At 37.0% G+C, this 18,551-nt stretch overlaps 2 protein-coding genes across 20 annotated transcripts in view; one reads left to right on the plus strand and one right to left on the minus strand.

Annotated features, from left to right (window-relative positions):
* The window catches only part of LOC145939027 (uncharacterized), a 300,920-nt gene extending 295,574 nt beyond the window's left edge, over nt 1–5,346 (plus strand). For all 7 annotated transcript variants that reach the window (XM_083043056.1, XM_083043055.1, XM_083043060.1 and 4 more), the window contains one exon: nt 298–5,346. In XM_083043056.1, the coding sequence (XP_082899182.1) occupies nt 298–407 (110 nt within the window). In that variant the 3' untranslated portion in view covers nt 408–5,346. The remainder of the gene's footprint in view (nt 1–297) is intronic.
* Nucleotides 5,347–5,665: 319 nt separating this feature from the next.
* Dnc (phosphodiesterase dunce) overlaps nt 5,666–18,551 on the minus strand; it is a 149,350-nt gene continuing 136,464 nt past the window's right edge. For all 13 annotated transcript variants that reach the window (XM_083043049.1, XM_083043043.1, XM_083043044.1 and 10 more), the window contains 5 exons: nt 15,851–15,944; nt 14,370–14,599; nt 10,217–10,480; nt 9,911–10,010; nt 5,666–9,809 (listed from right to left, as the gene is read on the minus strand). In XM_083043049.1, coding sequence (XP_082899175.1) covers nt 8,992–9,809; nt 9,911–10,010; nt 10,217–10,480; nt 14,370–14,599; nt 15,851–15,944 — 1,506 coding nt within the window. In that variant the 3' untranslated portion in view covers nt 5,666–8,991. The remainder of the gene's footprint in view (nt 9,810–9,910; nt 10,011–10,216; nt 10,481–14,369; nt 14,600–15,850; nt 15,945–18,551) is intronic.

Raw genomic sequence — 18,551 nt, forward strand, 5'->3', positions numbered from 1 at the left:
AATTATCATTATTAAATGACGCTATAAACCAACTTCGTCCAACATTCATTAAGGAGAAAGTCTTGCTAATTTAAAACTTGGTTCTAAGAACATTTTTAAAATTTTTGTTTCTTGTCTTAAACTCGAGTTAAAATAATTTTGCCCATTCGGCTCGAACTTCTATCTCTTTCTATATTTTGTAAAAAAATATTAATTATATATAATAAATATATATATTTTTAAAATTAAAAAATATTAATTATGAAAAGAATTATTTAAAATATACTTTGAAAAAAAAATATTAATTATATTTTTCAGCCCATTGCGACGATATCTCGTCTGCGACCACGTGGACGCTTCGGATGCAGGCGTCTCTCCTTTACATTGTCCTCTTCGGCGCCCTTCTTGCCAGATATATCGCGAGGTGATGCCACTGAGCCGAGACGCGCCACACACCCGTGGCAATATAGTTGAAAGAGACTCTTTTATTGCGATCTTGCGTTTGTGGTGATTATACATAACGTTCTGGGAGACGGTGGGACACAGAAAGGTAAAACTAATAATCAATCTTATAGAATATAAGTGAGCGCGGTGCGTGAGGTGAGTGAAGTGATTTAAAAAAAAAATAAAAAAATAAAAGAGACAAGTCGGAAACGGGTAAGGTATATATACATAATATATAGATGCATGTGCCAGCCCCGCGAATGTGGCAGAGCCGAATCCGGAAGCGAGGCTTTACGAATGTACATAAAAAAAATAAAAATCGATGCATCCACGAAATACGATCTCCCTGTGCACGTTCCTACGCTAAGAGAGAGATCGATCGAGATGACGATATTATTATTGAAGAAAGGCATCATTACGCGAGAGAGAGAGAAAAAAAACTTTGTTATCTTATTACGAAAATAAGAATATTACAAGAAAGGGTAACATAATCATTTAATAAACTTCGCATTATTGTGATATAACGATACCTATTCATAAATTGTAATTAAATAGGAATTTACTGCCAGAGAATGTGATTTTATGCAACAGCTACAAAATATATTCATCCTCCCTCTCATTCCACTCCTGTTAATAACTGCAATTACGGAAATTAGCTCTTGTCATTACCACGCTCGAATACCGTGATTGCTGCAGCACGTTAAATATACCGAATTCATTCTCTTCGTTCATTGCGTTCATGTATAATAGAGAACTTGCTGTACGTTTCTCCTGATGGCAAGAACGCGAAGCGAGAGCGTGTTGCGTGGTGGCTGTTTTCATAGATAGAATCGGCGTGGATTTGCGTTACTATATAATGGAATACGTTTGCCTTTGAAGATGCGAGAAACGACGACTTTTAATGATGCAAATATTGAGTTTCGCGAAAAATATGCTGCCTTCGAGGCCGCGAGACCGGAAATAATGGACAATGCACTCGGGCCCGAGATTCTTTATGCTTTCATCTTTCAGAGAATCTCATTACGAGAGAGATGTCACCGTCTAATCTTGTTTTAATAACAGCTAAACATTGCAAACTACTTCTATTCGGTCTCTCTAGATACATACACAAGCTTTTTTCTCGAAAGAAAATTATTTTCGTGCAAAAACTATTTACAGTACTATCTAATTTTATTCGATATAACGCAATTTTTTTTTTTTTTTTGCGCTTGTAGTCGTCGCGTGAGATGATATAATAATAAAAGAAAATAATAAGGGTGCTGGGGCCAATATTATACGATACGAGTGTTGCTCATAGATTTGAGAGGGAGTAAAAAAGCGAGCGAAAAAGAAAGAGAGCGCGAGAGAGAAAGAGGACGTGATGATAGACCTATAAACTATTTATTTAGAAGTAGCTTCACAGCCACTGCCACATTCGCAGGACACATTCGACGCTTTTAAGCGCGAACGAAACATGTACTTATTTAGGGAAGAATAAAAAAACTGCCACGTCCAACTTGTAATTATGTACGCATTTCCATTAAAAGCTTCGTGGCGCGAATCTCTCTTTGCCGTGAAGCAGAGAACTGTAAAAAGAAGATGAAAAAAAAAGGAGAAAAAAGCCGTACGAATGATTATTACTGTAATTATTACTACTATCACTGTTAGTACTATAAGACAGACTAAACGGACGAAGAAACGGACTCCTTGCTCCTATAAAGAATCTCTCATTTTCTTTTGTACATCTCGCGGAAGAGATAGTTATCAGAGGAGCGTTTAGTCTGTAAGTTCTCTGTAAAAACGTTACATTGATCCGCTATTGAACTTTAATCCTCGTGCGATAAATGTGAAGTCGAGACTGTACGCCATCGAAAGTTTCTGTAAGCTGAAATCGAGAAATCTCGGCCGCGCGATCCTATTGCGAATATAATAGTAACACGAAACGAAAATGTACCAGCGAAAGGATTTGAGATGGTAACACACAATATGTGAGATAAATATAAAATATTATTGCTATCAATCATTTTTTTCTGGATATAAAAATAGGAAATTTGCAAGAAATAATTACAATATGTATGTGTACGCGTGATTAATGAAGCGGAAATAATTACGCTAATTCAAAATTTTAATCAACAAATTTAATAAATGATTTTAACAAATGCTCAGTTAATGTTTGAATAATAATTTAATTCAATCGGAATATTTTCGCAAAAAGAATAATTTGTTTTTTTATAAGATACTGACTAAAGTATCGAAGATATAATATAAAAAAGTGCAATTTAAACAACTAATATATTATTCGATTTAATTATTAAATAATGCGACAGAAATGTGTGCGACAGAAAATCATTGCAATACAACATATCGTTATCGAGAGAATAAAGAAACAGTAGATTAAGTTGTGCATGCGATAAATAACGTTTAAATTTCTTTTCAGAAATTCAGATTTATAATTTTGTATAATTTCTAAAAATAGTTTTGACGTATTCTGAAAGAGTCTATAATTAGCAAAATAGATTCTAAATTTTCTGTGATTTCTCAGAATTGATATCCAGTAAGGGACAAACTTATCTGTCAACATTATATAGAGAATCTTTCGAAAAATTAATTAATTGAGCTGATTATGTATCGATTATAAAAAAATTTGGTTAAAATATATATTAAAGCATTGAGAGTTATTGTATAAAAAGAAGATAGAGAGTTATAAGACGGTGACAGTGCGATCGTTTGATACGATCTTCGAACGGAAACCAATATGTGTCGACAAAATATACATATTTTTTATTCGAAATATTTTACTTACGGACTCTTCGATCGCAAAACGGAGAGCGGGAACGGTATATTCGATCGTAATATAATAATCGATTATACATATACATACTTGTGGGGGCGCAGCCAGATATATATATACGCAAATAAATATACAAATATAAATACTATAAATAAATATACTACGCGACAATTCGATGTTGGCTATAAATTGTACACTATTAGATAAAATAAAGAACAAGCTATAGGGAAACAATGAAAGAGATAAGGATATAGTTGATGATCAAAAAGAGGCAGAGTTCAATCAGCATTTGATTGCTTCTACACTATGCTTGATTCTTTGCCGAGGATATATGCGACAGAAATTAATTTTTTTAAATGTTTTTTTTTTACAGTAAGGGATTATACAATGTATATTATGTCCCTAATATTTGGGACGAGATTGCATCCTCTCTTTAGTCGGGGATGGCAAACTGCGTGCGAAGTTTCTCCAGAACGTTATCGATAGATTTCAGAGTGCCGGCTGTTCTAACTGCCGTAAAGATACAGCTGTTATCTTTCCTTAGATGCAACCGTGATCCTCGAGATACGTACATTTACGTTTACCCTGTCAGTTAGTGTCTTATATTATATTATACAACAAGCACTATCTTGGCTCTATGAACTAGCTCTGGTATTGTACAGCAAAACACGAAATATACGTCTTGCGGACCATCATTCAGGTTGCATCTTAGGATTGAAAGCTGCGGGAAATTACTTGTACATAGTAGACTTAAAGGATTCGAATAGTGACAAATACGATCGAGTGTAATCTCGCGTCGATACTCGAAGAGAGATACTCAAGTGTAAAAAAGAAGGGAGTAAATGAACAGGCTGGAGGTGAATTCAATTTTATGATAGATCGCGAGAGTGTAGATTTCAGGGTATTTATATCGAAGGTTACATAGTTATATATATAAAATATACAGAAATATTTAAAGATAAATTATATTGTGAAAAAATATATATACTACGTTTTTATTGTTGTAAAGTTGGAACCGAGACGTCGAGACGAGAACAGAGACTCTGTTCTTGTGATTACCTTGTATAGTCCGTGTAGTTGCACTCGTGTTCGCTATTAAGTTGTGCCTCTGTTATCCTGTAATTCGCGAAATAATCCTTTTTCGAATCAAACGCGTAAGATGTGTCGCGAGAGAAAACTGTCACCATTTCTTCATTTCATCCCTTGTTTCGAATTTATTAGATTTTTAAGAGATTTTTTTTTTTATAAAATGAGACAGGCAAAACATGCAATGTATTTAAGAAGACTGTCAAAAAGAAATTTCCCCTAATGTAATTGAACACGCGCACACGTTACTGCCTGTAGAGAACACGACACAACGACTTACCGTCTCTAGTCTTAACGAGAGAGTTACTTGGTAATTTAAATCGTTTTTCGTAAGAAAAAAAAAACGACAAGACGCCGCTAAATACTTATTAAGTGAATCGATTCGCGGAGTCGAGGATGACGAAGAAATTTCTCCTTGCGGCCTTCCATTCCTCAAGAATCGGGTACTGAGGTTCGATCAATTTAGGCGAATACCAGGCGTTTTTTATTCGCGTGAGAACGAATCCAGATGTATCCCGAAGCTTCCTCTTTTCGTTACGATTCACGACGATGTTATCCCTATCGATAGCGTACGGTTCGGTGATTTAGCGCTCTTGGAGTCTCAATAATTCGGAGCGTTACTGTACACAACTTAAGGCATCTCGATATACCCGCAATAATGACGATAGATTAAGAATAATCATCTCTCATGGTGTATAAAGTCGCCCCGAATACACTTTTCATTAAAGAATGTCGACTTATGGGCGGCATAATAAAGTAAGAAGTTAGGGGAGAGACGGTATCGATCTTATTGAAAGAAATTACTATTGTATTGTAATTATATGGAGGGGAGAGGGAGAAACAAACAGAGACAAACACGACGAAAAAAATGTTTTGCACCGTGATCATGCGCGATCTGATGGTACTACTACTCTAAAAAAAATCTCCACACGCTTGAAAGCTATCGAGAATCTATACATAACTGAGTGTTTTACTATTGGATTAAAATATTACAATGATACCTATTAATGTAAATGGTTTTTCATTATTATATTATTATTATTATATTATAGATGTTATACTTAATAATATATTTACAAATAAATTAAGATGAATCCGTGGTTTTATTCTACTCCATCGTCTCCTATTCTTTTTTCTGTAAATTGCAAATTGATGGCAATTAAGATATATATATAGATGTATATAAAAAATCTAGATATTTATTGTATTATCATTTAAAATTATTTATAAATTCCACGCGATAAAATCTTCTGATAAATGTTTTACATGTTCATATCAAATCTTCTTTATAATCATATATATTCATATATATTTTATAATCATATATATTCATTTGTATTTTTTTTAAATTGTTGAATGGCAGAGAAAAGAAAAAAAGAGTATGAGTTCCGACAATAAATATGTTTTATTACACATATATCTCGTACGACGATTACACGATATTAATACATTCATTTAACTGTCCAGCAATCAAACAGATATTTTTATTTTTCTCTCCTCATCATCTCATCACCATTATATAATTCTATTATTACTAAATATTGTTACACACATCTCATTGAATCACAATGCGATTTGTTATATTCGTAAATCATCGGATCGCTTTTCGCGTGCTTTGTATAATTTTATTTCGCGCCTCTTCCTCTCTTTATTATTATTTGTCTTTTTTTGAATCTCTAACAAACAACCAACAGACCCGCTATATACTGAAGACACGCTCCAATTGTTGTTCAAATAATCATGTTTTAAAAATACGATAAACCGCGACAATTCAATGAGATTTGTGTGACAAGTCATATTTTGTGGCGTGTTTCTTTCTTTTTATATTTGTACCTGCGCGCATACCCGCGAGATCCATCGAGACGAGCGACAAGAAAACGTTGCGGAAAATAAAGAACGAGTGCGTTTCCGCTCGTTTCCAGTCAAAATACAATCAAAGGCGCACCCGCACTAAATTAATTAAAAAGATCACCGTTTAATCGAATACTTTCGTCGAGTTTCCAATTCGACGTCAGTGCAGAGGTACATCATCGATAACACTTGATCGTCCTTTTCTCGTTCTTTTCCTTTTCTTCTTCCTCCTCATGCAAACGATTTGTTGCCCTCCCCGTGAAGCGAACGTAATCTCGATTCTCGTTTGCGTAGTGTGAGTGTTATCGTTAACACTAATTAATAAATCAGTATCTTTCTTATCGCGCTTTAATCATTATTATTACTGTTAATATTATGATCATTATCAGTAATTATTACATAATATTATTATTATTATTATTATTATAACCTCGTTGCTTACGCCCTAAAAACTTCGTTAAGTTAACTCTCCCTCTCTTGACTTAACAATTGTATAGTCGCGGACTCTCGTGAACCTCGGAGTTTTTTCTTACAAGCTAAACTTGGTGGCCAGCACCAAAACACTCACTAGATCACTGTCTACAACACACATAGAGATTTTGCTTTCTCCGTAGTATTTTTTTCTTTTTTCTTTTTTATGTTATGCGATTATAAGGTAATTACCTTAACGTGATTAAGAAATGTATGATTACATGAGCCCGAGCTATCACCGCTTGTACGCGCCTATTTAGACTCGTATGCCGAATTTCTTACTCTCCGCGCAGTCGATGGCAAGCTTTTTTTTACGACTTAAGTAGTTATATAATGTTAATTTTGTTTTAGGCTGATCTTCGGTATACACTCGGTCATTAAAAAGACGTGTTTTTCACATTCATTTTCCCTGATATTATCGAGGCGCGCAACTGTCGCCATTTCACCAATACGACGAAATTAAAATTATGTTCGTGCGGCTTACTCAAAAAAGAGGAAGAGAATATAATCTTTCGTGGGGATGTCGTCAATTTTTTTTTGTACATTAAGAAGCACGACGGTTGACCTTGGACGTTCGAGCCTTCAAACGGCGTGATAAGATTCCAAATTCGCTTGGAGCGATCGCGCTTTTGAATTCGAACCTAACGAATTTGCACAAATTTGAGCGATTCACGGACATCCCTGGCGAGAGGATGACTTCTTTCACTTCTCACGTTCCACGCGAGATTCCAGAACGATTCGTTCACCGTCGCTGGAATATATATTTGTCGCCAAAGGACGTATTGGTGAACGGCACGCTCGGCAATCGACTTAACAATCACTTATATTACTCTTTGGTTAAAAACATCTATCGATATATATATCCTCGCGCGCATTGTAGTTGTACGTATTGCGTTTGTGTCATGTGTCTGTATATGTGTGTGTTTCTTTATGTATATTTTTGTGTATATATCGCAAGAAGAAAGCGTCTCGGTAATTAATTTTAATACAAACTTAAAAGGCCAGCTCTCGACATAGTTGTGTATTAAAATTAATTGTCCTCTTATCTCGATGTCTCCCTTCCTCCCTCCTCTGTTCTGCTGCTCGGTGCTCTCCCACTGATTACATGATTTAGGAAAAAAAGAGCGAATTTATCTCGCTCCTTCTTCGTAAATCATGTAGATGGTGAGTAATACTTTATTATTTTGCTCTAGCATTTCCTTTATAGACACGCGGCTACTTCTGGATTCTCGTTTTCGATTACGAACAATTCAATTACGAATTTCTCTACGTCTACAAAGCGAACATGACAAAATCTTACGATTAATAAGACAGGTATCCTTCTCTTTCTACCGATAAGTAGGTGACTATTTGAATAACCGTCGAAGAACCAAAAGAATGAACGCCTAACTGTAACTGAGTATCCGTTTAATTGTTTTTCCCATTTTGTCACTTATTTCTTTTCGTATGTAGCGTGTATATCGGATAACATGTGTTCGATCCGTTCGATATCGCATGTATAATTTTGAACATAAATTATCGTGGGACATTTCGGTTATTTGCAAAATTAGATACATTACTGAATTTACAGCATGATGTCATATCGTGACATAAAAAACAGATTGATGAGCGTATTTAAAATTTCCGACGTATGCAAATAAATTTCAATTAACTTACGTATCACGCAATATAATTTCTGTGCGGCGTTTGAAACGTTCAAGAAGAAGACAGTGACATCGATCTGTTCGCTAATATGCTTCGGCTAGAATTGTATATACTGTTGATATGTTGTTGAGGATCTCTTGCATGGTTCTGGAAGAGAGGTTTCTTCCAGCCTTCGACGGCGGCACATCTTCATCATATGTCGAAGAAAAAAAGATGATGGATTGATACACGATGGACGATCACCGTCCCACAATCGTCATCATCTTCGGTGTGTGCGTGTGTGTATAAGAAAAAAAAACATCTTGCCACCCACTCGATATATATCGCAAACATGCAGCTGCCGCTTTCATTTGCGCAGGTACTTTGTGAAGAGATTCGCCCCTCCCGCTTGATAGAATTCAAATGAGATGCGGAGACGAAACTAGAACGACGACGACGACGACGACGGCAAAACGTGCTCCTTTTGCGTCGCTCGTTTCGGTCCAGCCGAAGCGTAGCGATTCCGACGCATTTTCGCACCTCCGTCATTGTTCCGTCGTCGTCGGAACGTTATCTCTTGTTGCCCGATCGAGATGGCTCCCGTCATCTCAACCGCTTCCTCCTCTCGTGGTCCGGCCAACGCGGCATAGGTCGATACAAAGAGACCGGCGGCTAGGCGCGGCTAAGTGCAAATGTCACTGACGCACGCGCCACCAGCTCTGATGCACCTTCTCGTGGAACTTTCTGCAAATCCCGGCGAGCCTCCGTCACATCCCAGCATCCGTGGCGTTCTCCTCCGCCTCACCGCCCGCGTCCTCGCTGGAAAATGTCGTCGATTCACCATCGCCGCCACCGCCACCGCCGTCGCCGCCGGTATCACCACCCTCCACCGCCTCGCCGGTCTCGTCGCCTTCTTCCAACGTTACTTGAAAGTGTATCCTATCTTGCTGACTTTCGTTCGTTGCTGACTGTTGCGTATCATCGGACGGCGGTGAGGGCGGTATCATCGATTGATACCAATCGCGGTTTTCTTCGAGAGTATCCAAAATGTCTTGCGCATCCGGATGCACCAGATCCGCCCAGGTCTCCCACAATGGATGCACGATATAGTCAATGAAGCCGACCTGCGACTTCTCGATTGTGGCGTTATGCCGATCGCACATCGGACTTATGTCCATATTCTGTTCTCGTTCGCGATCGCCCTGTAGGAAGAACTCCTCCATCAGCAGACTCACCCATCGTCGATAGAGCGGCAATGGTTTTGTTGGATTGGACAGATCGGCGCAGTGCACCAGGTTCTCCAGCACCTGAATGCGATCGGTGTAGTTGTCGAGCAATAATACGCCGGACCCGGCGACCTTCTTCGTCTCCACCATAGTCTTCAGATCGGCCAGCAACGACATGTGCTTGGACATGTCCGTCGAAAGGACCATGTCGATGACCATCTTTCGCAACGTCTGCCGCTGCTTCTTCGTCGTGTTCACAAATATGTCGCAGCCCTCGTTTTGCAGAAGCTTGAATGCGACTGCCAAATGATGGTTCTCCAGCACCGACTCGTCATTGTACATTAGCGCGAGTTCAGAGCCTGGATAAAAAGAAAAGATGGATCGTTAATTATCTCTTCATTATCATAGAAATAAAGACTAGGAAGATATAAAAAATTTTTAATAAATGGTCGATATTTACTTGAATTAATGAGGAACTGATTCGTGAGTCCCGGATGATCTACATCATGGATAGAAGCCGCGAATAATGCAGCGGTGATCTCCAACGGTGTGAACACGGACTGTAATACAATATACAACACATCATTATGATGGATTATTATCATAGAGAATTATCGATTCTTCCTTTTATGAAAAATAAATATTTCGCACTGATTAATGGAAAAGATATTTATAAGCAGTTTATCATATAGACAACAAGCTATTTGAGCTCGGATGCGAACGGCAATAATACATAAAACGAAATATGTATTTCTTTTATACTGACCTCTAGGGCAGGCGTGTTGAGCAGAGTGTGAGTAGATTGAGTCACATCAGCTGCGTGGAGACTATTGTGAAAGGGATTATCCTTCACGTAATGATCCTCTAAAGTCATCATAAAGGTAACGAAGGTCTTGGGCGGTATTGCCAGCGATTTGAGCAGATCTCGACTTTGGAAGGCCGTGTACGCCACGCAAGTGAGGGGTCGGTTGCTGCTGAGTTCGCCTATCCTGAAGATGTCGATGCCCCACTTATCGATGTCCGAGACCAGCTGTAATTACGTAAAAAACATTAATATGTGATATACGACAATGTGTAAAATACACTAATTAAATATTTCCTTTCGAAGTGATATCACAAGAGAAGTCGATGGGTTTCGGCATAAAGATAGTAAAGGGTTATCGCCAAGAGGTCATACGTAGACCTGATTATGAACAATATTGCACAGAGAGTCCCGAATTATTTACAACAGCGATAAGGAATTCGATAAAAACGAAACAAGAGCACATTAGGTGACTGATTCAAGAAGAAGATGCACAATTTGATATACTAAAACTGTTTGTAAATATATAAAATGTGATCTTAATTAAGTAAATAACAACATCACGATTAGCTTCTATCATCTCGGTTTTGTAAATAATACAGTCTCTTGTTTCTCGAACTCAACATACATGGGAAGCATCCAAATTAAGTATTCATGACGCATTAAAGCAGCGTTCTGAGACAGTTGAATCACTATTGCGTAGGCATTAAAAAAATGAGTTCGTGTCTAGGAAAGCCTGCAGGATCACGTAGCCATTTAAGGACACGTCTGCGTCGCATTTTAGTTTGGTAAGCGTATCGCCAACAGTCTTTCTATAGAAAATCCGATTAATATGCAGAATAGCTTAATACACCCCAGTTGCCGTTCTTTTTCTTTCTTTTTTTTTTTTTTTTTTTCATTAAAAAATTTATCTTCATTACCATAATGGAAAAGACGAGCTCTTTCGTTGCTTATTTCCCCGCATAAATAGATTTCTAAGAAATAATGCATAAAGTAAAACGACGAAGAATAGAGTTTTTAGAGCAGAAAGAACACGAAGAAATTTTCAATGTTTATTTGACGCGATATATTTAATCGAAAGCGATACTTTAAAATATTTGTCGAATCTCGTTCAAGTTATCACGGATGACCTCAAGATCACGATGTCTCTTTCAGCGTTCGTAAGAAGAAATCAGTTTCTCTTTCTCGTCTCTGCCGCAAAAGACGAGTCGCTAATCGCCCGAGTTATTCAGGTTATCGAAACGATGCGACCTCGGCCCAAATGTTTCTGTATATACCGGTTAAAATACAACCAGCCTTGTAATCGGGATAATCGTTCACGCCATAGAGTAAACATTTTACTTTCTACAAATCTTATTCCAGGGAGACCGACACGTACTCCCCGGCGAAAACCAGATAATTCGCCGAGTCAAATAAAAAACACATCAATATGCACGATATGTGTGCATTAAGAGAGAATACTGAAGATGCGTGTTTAAGCAAAAGATCATCTTCGGCGAATTATAAATTCTGATGCGCGCATTTACATGGATAAATTTTTTTCAAGCTCTTTATTATATGGGGTCCATTTAAACTAGAATGGGAAATATAAAGTTCCGTTTATATATTCTGGTTAGTCGAGCTTTAACTCAAGTCATCCATTAAACTTTGCTGCTAAGTGATTTCGTCTCACGTGCCTCGATATTAAAAACAACTTCTTATTCTTTCCCGGTTGGTCCCCAGCGGATCCCTAATGGTTCAGAGAGGATGACACTTGGCTCTCTGGTGAGACTTTCTTTATAATGAATAAAACTCGAATACATTCAGTGAATTTCATCCATATGCCCACGCATGAAAGCGACGTGTGAAAGTGAAATAATAGCAACGGTGATTTGCTCGGAGAATAAAATTTGCGACAGTCGCGTGACACTTTATTATAGGATACAGAGGTATCTAGAAGCGCGATGAAAGTTCGGCGAGCACATTGCACAGTCAATATACACTCGACACAGTTAATGACATAGCGCAAACTTTGTGCGCGAAACGCATTTAATTATCGGTCTCTCTAATCCGCAAGATCTTGCCGCTGTTGATCTGTGATCTAATCCTTTTCTCTCCCTCCCTTTTTCTCTCTCCCTTATTCTCTTTTCGTATCCCTTATTCTGTATCGTTATATCGCTCTTTCGTGCACGCTAATGCTTTCGAAAAATCGAATGTGCTGTCAATATTTGGTCCATGGATGCACACATGTTGTATCGAGGATGCTACTGGAATTTTCCGAGACCGATATTGTCGCCAATTCGTGAACCGTGATGCAGTATTGTACAGTATAGATATTGAGATCCATAAGTCGCAGATAAAAGTCAAAAACACTGTGGAATTCTCGGTTTCGCGATGAAAATGTCAACATAAAAAAAGTCGATCAAAAAGAACGAAAAGAAACGGAATCACTGATGATAAAAATAGTGAACAAGGTCGTTTACCGCGATAAATTTACCAAATCAAAACGTTTGCGCGAAAAAAAATTTAGCGTATATTATATTTAGCAGATCTCGTCCTTTGTTAAAAAAAAAATCTAGGGATGACCTAGTTGAAGAATACGATATACTCCAAAATTTTTATTTCTTCTAAAAAATGTAACTATACTACAAAGAAAACGAAATAATTTTATTTCCTATAAAATTATTATTTTTTTTATATTACTGTCAATGTGTTATTTGTATGAAAGATTATATTTATATATCTATTAAGAAAATATTTAAATTATACGTATAAATATCGAATTAAAATTTTTTCATTTTCCTAAATGTTTAACCTTTTGATTAGAGATTAATTTTGCTTTTCTTTTTAATTATAAAACCAGCATAATATCATACAAAATAAATCCTACGTGACGTGACGTCAATTGTTAAACTTACTTCAAAATTAGTTTTTTTTTCTCTTGAAGAATAAATTACAGTTTTCGTAAATTGCGTGCCACATCACGTATTGTAACATCTCCATTGTTAATAAGAAAGACAGCACGTGTAATCCATTATACACCGCTTTCGATATTGGATTTTAATTGTTTAGTCGTCGGAAAACAGAGCAATTGTTAATAATTATATAGTGCATAATTTTAATAGGATTATCGCGATAACTGATTATTGAGATTCAATAGGATTATATTATGTGTGTGTGTAGTTATTAAAGATTCTCTTAATAAAATTTGCTTTTTATTCAGAACTAAAGCTCTTCCAATTATGAAACTAATTATCAAGCAATAATCGTATTAAAACCACACACACACACACATATCATATACATATATAATTGTAAACATTCTATTAACAAACCTTCTGTTTCTCGAAGAGTTTTACGACCATAATCAATAATATATAACAGATTACACGTGCTTTCTCGTTAGGCTGCGATTAATAACCCTGTATAGTTAAATAAATCTCTATTCTATCGTGCTCTGTAATCAGTTTAGCATCGGCACGTGGGTGAATATCATTCTATTAAAAGCCACGTTAGTACCTCTGACGATAATTAGATATTTTCCAAGAATATAATATATCTCTCGTGGGCGCAATATCCCAACTCATCGAATCGGATAGAACTGAATATGATAGAACAGATATATGTATATACGTAGATTAGCTTCCATGAATACCAGTGTTCGAATGCGGTAATGAATGTTCATATACTATGTGTGTGACATAGTCACACACCTGACTTAAATGCAAATTGTAGTCGATGTATCGATCGCGTTATTAATGCAAATAGAAAGTAATATATATTATCTAATCGACACGAAAGACATCTTACTTTCATTTTCTGAGATATGTGCATCAATAATTTTTTGTGAGCTACTAGATTATAAAATCCTATAAATTTTCTCTCTGTGACTGATTGTAAGACAGCTCTCAAATTTTACGATAACTACGATATCGTGTTTTTACGCGATGTGTGTATTTTTGCAACGATTAATTTTGTTCTCCATTTTCTGGTATCTTGTCGCGTTTATTAATTTACGAATTCTCGATTCTCGATTTCCGGCTGAGCCAGCTGAGCGATGCTGCCTGGCATACACGTGAAAGAGAGACCGGAAACACCGTTCGCGGTGGTGACAAAAGCTAAAAGGTCAAAGGATTACCTTGCCGAGGTCCTCCTCGTTCGATGTTTCCACCCCGTGAAGCGGCACGCGCTCCCCGGTGAAGCTGTTTGTGTGTGTCAATGGCCGTTTCACGCCGCTGATGTGTGACATAGCGGCCGGGCCCCTTTGCGCGCGATCCTTCTTCTTCGCCGCCCGTGTATCCACGCTACCCGTAGCAGCGACCGCATCCTCGATTCGCAGAGATGGTAAATCCAGCTCCTGCTGCTTGTCTAGGGAAGAGGGCAAAAAATGACGGAAGCGTGATTAAACAAGCGTTGTAATCGGTCAACTCTCTGATCGACATTAAACTTGGCAATGAACTTCCATATCACGATAAGAAATATGATGTCAAAGTATATTGTGTAAGAATATCTCGTAAAAGAACTCTCTATAATGCATTTCCAGAATTAATATAAAATCTAAATCGGGCGAATAATCGATATTATGAATATCGTTCGTTAAAAAGAATGTTGAAAGAGAGATTTCCTTTATATACACGAAACGATATTCTCTCTATCGCGTTTGCCACTGCAGGATCATCGTTGCATCTGAATGCTCAATCAAGTGACAATGCATCTGTATTATGTCTCTGATTGTAGATTAGCTGACGCGTTTATTTATCAGCTTGTAGTATTTATGGTCAGATTGACCGATAAGTTCGCGCTGAACATCAGATGGTTGATAATCCATGTCGTGTAACGTGACGTTATTAAGATGATTAAGAAAATTCAATCATCGAACCGTAAGATCATGCAATCGCATCATCAAACGTGTTCGGTCCATCGCGTCTCCTCTTCCGATTTCTTTTCGTTACGATTTCAGAAAACTTTCGCTTTACAGCCGACGATCAAACGGAGAACTCGTTAGGAAGCTACGTAACGAAACTCGTTAAGGAAACTACGTAATGAAATCAGCACGTCGTAAACGGAGAGTTAAGAAGCGCAAGCAAGGATTACTTCGTTAAGGAATAAGCAGATGGAACGATATTCAATATGGTAAATCGCGTCGTCTCGCGAGAATCGTATTTTTCATCACACGGTGATGAAAAGTGTGTCTTCTGCGAAACCCTGGTCTCGAGTACAAAGGGATCGATCGGTGGTTTTTTCGCTTATGATAAACCTTGCGCGGTCACAACCGACCATACCTCGGACAAAGAGAGCTAACCAGAATGAATGGTCATGGTGGTACCGGTTACGGTCTTTCAAGGGCTTTTAATGCGTAAGAGCACTCGTTTTATTGCACCCATAAAACTCGCTTCTGGCGATGACCTCGTTAGACGCAATGTCACGAATTTCTCGGTATTTGTTTCCTCCGGTATATATTTCGCGGAAACTTATGCAGTTTTTTTTTTCTCGAAGAATGACATACGTCAATCTCATTAACCCCTCCCTTTGTCCTACACAAATTTATAACTTATCGGTTTATATATTATTGCAATAATCTCTTACGCGCGACCAAGTTCAAGAAAGCATTCTACTTACCAAGGAAGGTGCTGCAGATATATTCCGAAATTTGATTGCCAGATTTGGACGATTCTGAGAAATGCGATAGCTCTTTGTTCAGCATTCTCTTGAACTGTAATCAGAAAAAAATAGTAATGAATCATTAAGAGAGTCGGATGAATTTTAAAGAGTAATCAAGAATGTACTTTGCGCTTCTGTGATATATGAATTAATAAATTATTGCGATAACACGACGTATATTCATTCATTCATCAATTGTATCCGTAAATCAACTATATCGTATTGCAACTTTGATTTTAATATTCTACATCATCGAAAGAATCCCTACAATTTTCTACGACTTGATGAAGGGAATTAAATTAAATTACCTGACATCAAGCAAATCTATTGTTTCTACTAAACCGATTTCAGATATATACATTTGCGAGAAAAAAAAAAGAAAGCCACGGCTATATATCGGGGATTTACGATTACATATGACGAAAACGTGGATAATGATAAATTAAATTAAATTACCTGACATCAAGCAAATCTATTGTTTCTACTAAACCGATTTCAGATATATACATTTGCGAGAAAAAAAAAAAAGAAAGCCACGGCTATATATCGGGGATTTACGATTACATATGACGAAAACGTGGTTAATGATAAATTAAAAATCTAAAACAAGAGATTTACGAAATAGGAGAGAGGAAAAAAAAATAAAGAACCGAGGGAAAGTCCGGATTTCAGTAATCTGCCAGGGCGAAAGTCTTCTCTCATTCGCGTGATTTTCTACCCTTATCTCGTCACGAATATTTACGATATTTGTGCGTATCGCACGCACGATTGCATGGGGAGCGCAAACGCAAACTCTCACCAAATAATGCCGGTCCCGATTGCTTTCTGTTCTTATCAGAGCCACTATCACAGCATATATCATCTTTCCGACAAATGCAAATAAATGTATTTACGCAAATATACACAAATATATACATTTGTATATACTTGTGAGCCGCGCGAGCCGGAGTAATGACCCGCGGAATATTATTGAGTGTAACGCTAATTAAGCATCCTCTGTATATCCAATAAATTTTGGCTCGCTTCGTTCCATCTATCACCTTCATTATCTTGACCAAACAAAAAATGGCAATTGTCAATTCTACAAAATTGAAAATCGTCACGCATTCCTTTCTCAAATAATTTTTGGACTCCTCTGCATTCGACAACTGCCCGATTCCGCATATTTTGTTTCGAAATTTTATTGTTAACATTCGACCTTCTTTCGATCGCGAAAATAAATAAATGCCTCGTATTATCGGACTAATTAATTCAGTTATCGCGCGTCTGTGTAGCTTGTTTATTATGCATATATTTACCAAATGAGAATTAACGAGCGAGAAGCTCATCGTCGGATTTTTTTAAAATATAAACGTATACTTTTGTACGGCAATTATTACTGTTGTCTAACGTAGTTACGATTATAGTTGTCGATGTGTACGATAATTCTTACAATTTAGCTCTGAAAAAAACCTTCAAATAACAAAGGAATAGGAAAAAATTGCAACAGCCTTGTCAGAAACAAGAACATAAAAGAGGCGTGTCAGATTAACTCAAAGGTACTTTTACCAACAATTTTACACGTGTATGTACATGTCACGTCTAGTATTTTTTCATCTCCTTAAATGACTTTAATTTTCGTCGGATTCGAGACGCTTTGCAGATCAATGTGTTTTGTTTTGCCATTTCGTTCTCAACAAATGATATGTTATCTCGCGAAACTTTGAAAGGAGAGCTATTACTACGATTCAAATTGTTTGCTTTCATAAAATATTGGCATAATGTTTATCACATTGTCTCTCACTCGTTCGAAACAATGATGTGTTTCTTTCTCTCTGCGCGGTACCATAAAGATAAAGAGGATTTTGAAAGGTTTCAAGTAGATGGATGGAAAAAAACTAAATGTAAAATGTGCTTGCTCGCGTGACATACGTATGTGACATACATATATTATATTATAAATAATAAATTGACGCGCGCGCTTACATTCCGCTTGTTTGAACGCGGCAATGCATATCCCCATTCAGGTGCACAATAAGATTTTCTTAGGTGCGACGAATCCAGCGAAAATCGAAATCTAATTTAACGACGTGGTACGTGTCGAACACGTCGCGTTATATCGCGAAACTAACGCTTTTGGCTCGCAATCTCGTTTCAGGTAGTCACGTCGAGATTTCGCGAGCAAAGCAGTCATAAATTCATGGCATTATTTGCGGAATATAAATCTTCTCTTGCGATAATTCCTAGTACATTATAACTATAACGAGATGCTTCTGCAATAATATTCCGTTATCTTACAATTTGTCTATTGTAAGCATTATCGAGAATTTGAACCACATTCGTGTACCTAGAGATATCTAGATATCGAGATTCTATTTCTAAATTCTAAACTTGACAAGTTCACGCGGATAAATCTGGTTTATCTCGTATAAAAATGAGATTAATACAACCGTTCTGGATATTATCGAAAGTGATTGCGTCATTAAAAATTACGTTGACGCAAATATAAATCGGTTTTTAAACCGAATCGACGTAATCAGATAAATGCAAAATAAAAGGACGATAAGATTGATAATTACGTATGATTAGTACGTTTTACAGAGATGAGATAAAAATCGTTTAACGATATTAAAAGCCCGAATATGATAATGATTTCTGACAATCACAAGGATGATATCAG

This window comes from Prenolepis imparis, unplaced genomic scaffold, assembly GCF_030444845.1.
Source record: "Prenolepis imparis isolate NDT839.2.m4 unplaced genomic scaffold, iyPreImpa1.0 SCAF_7, whole genome shotgun sequence".
Taxonomy (NCBI): Eukaryota; Metazoa; Arthropoda; class Insecta; order Hymenoptera; family Formicidae; genus Prenolepis; species Prenolepis imparis.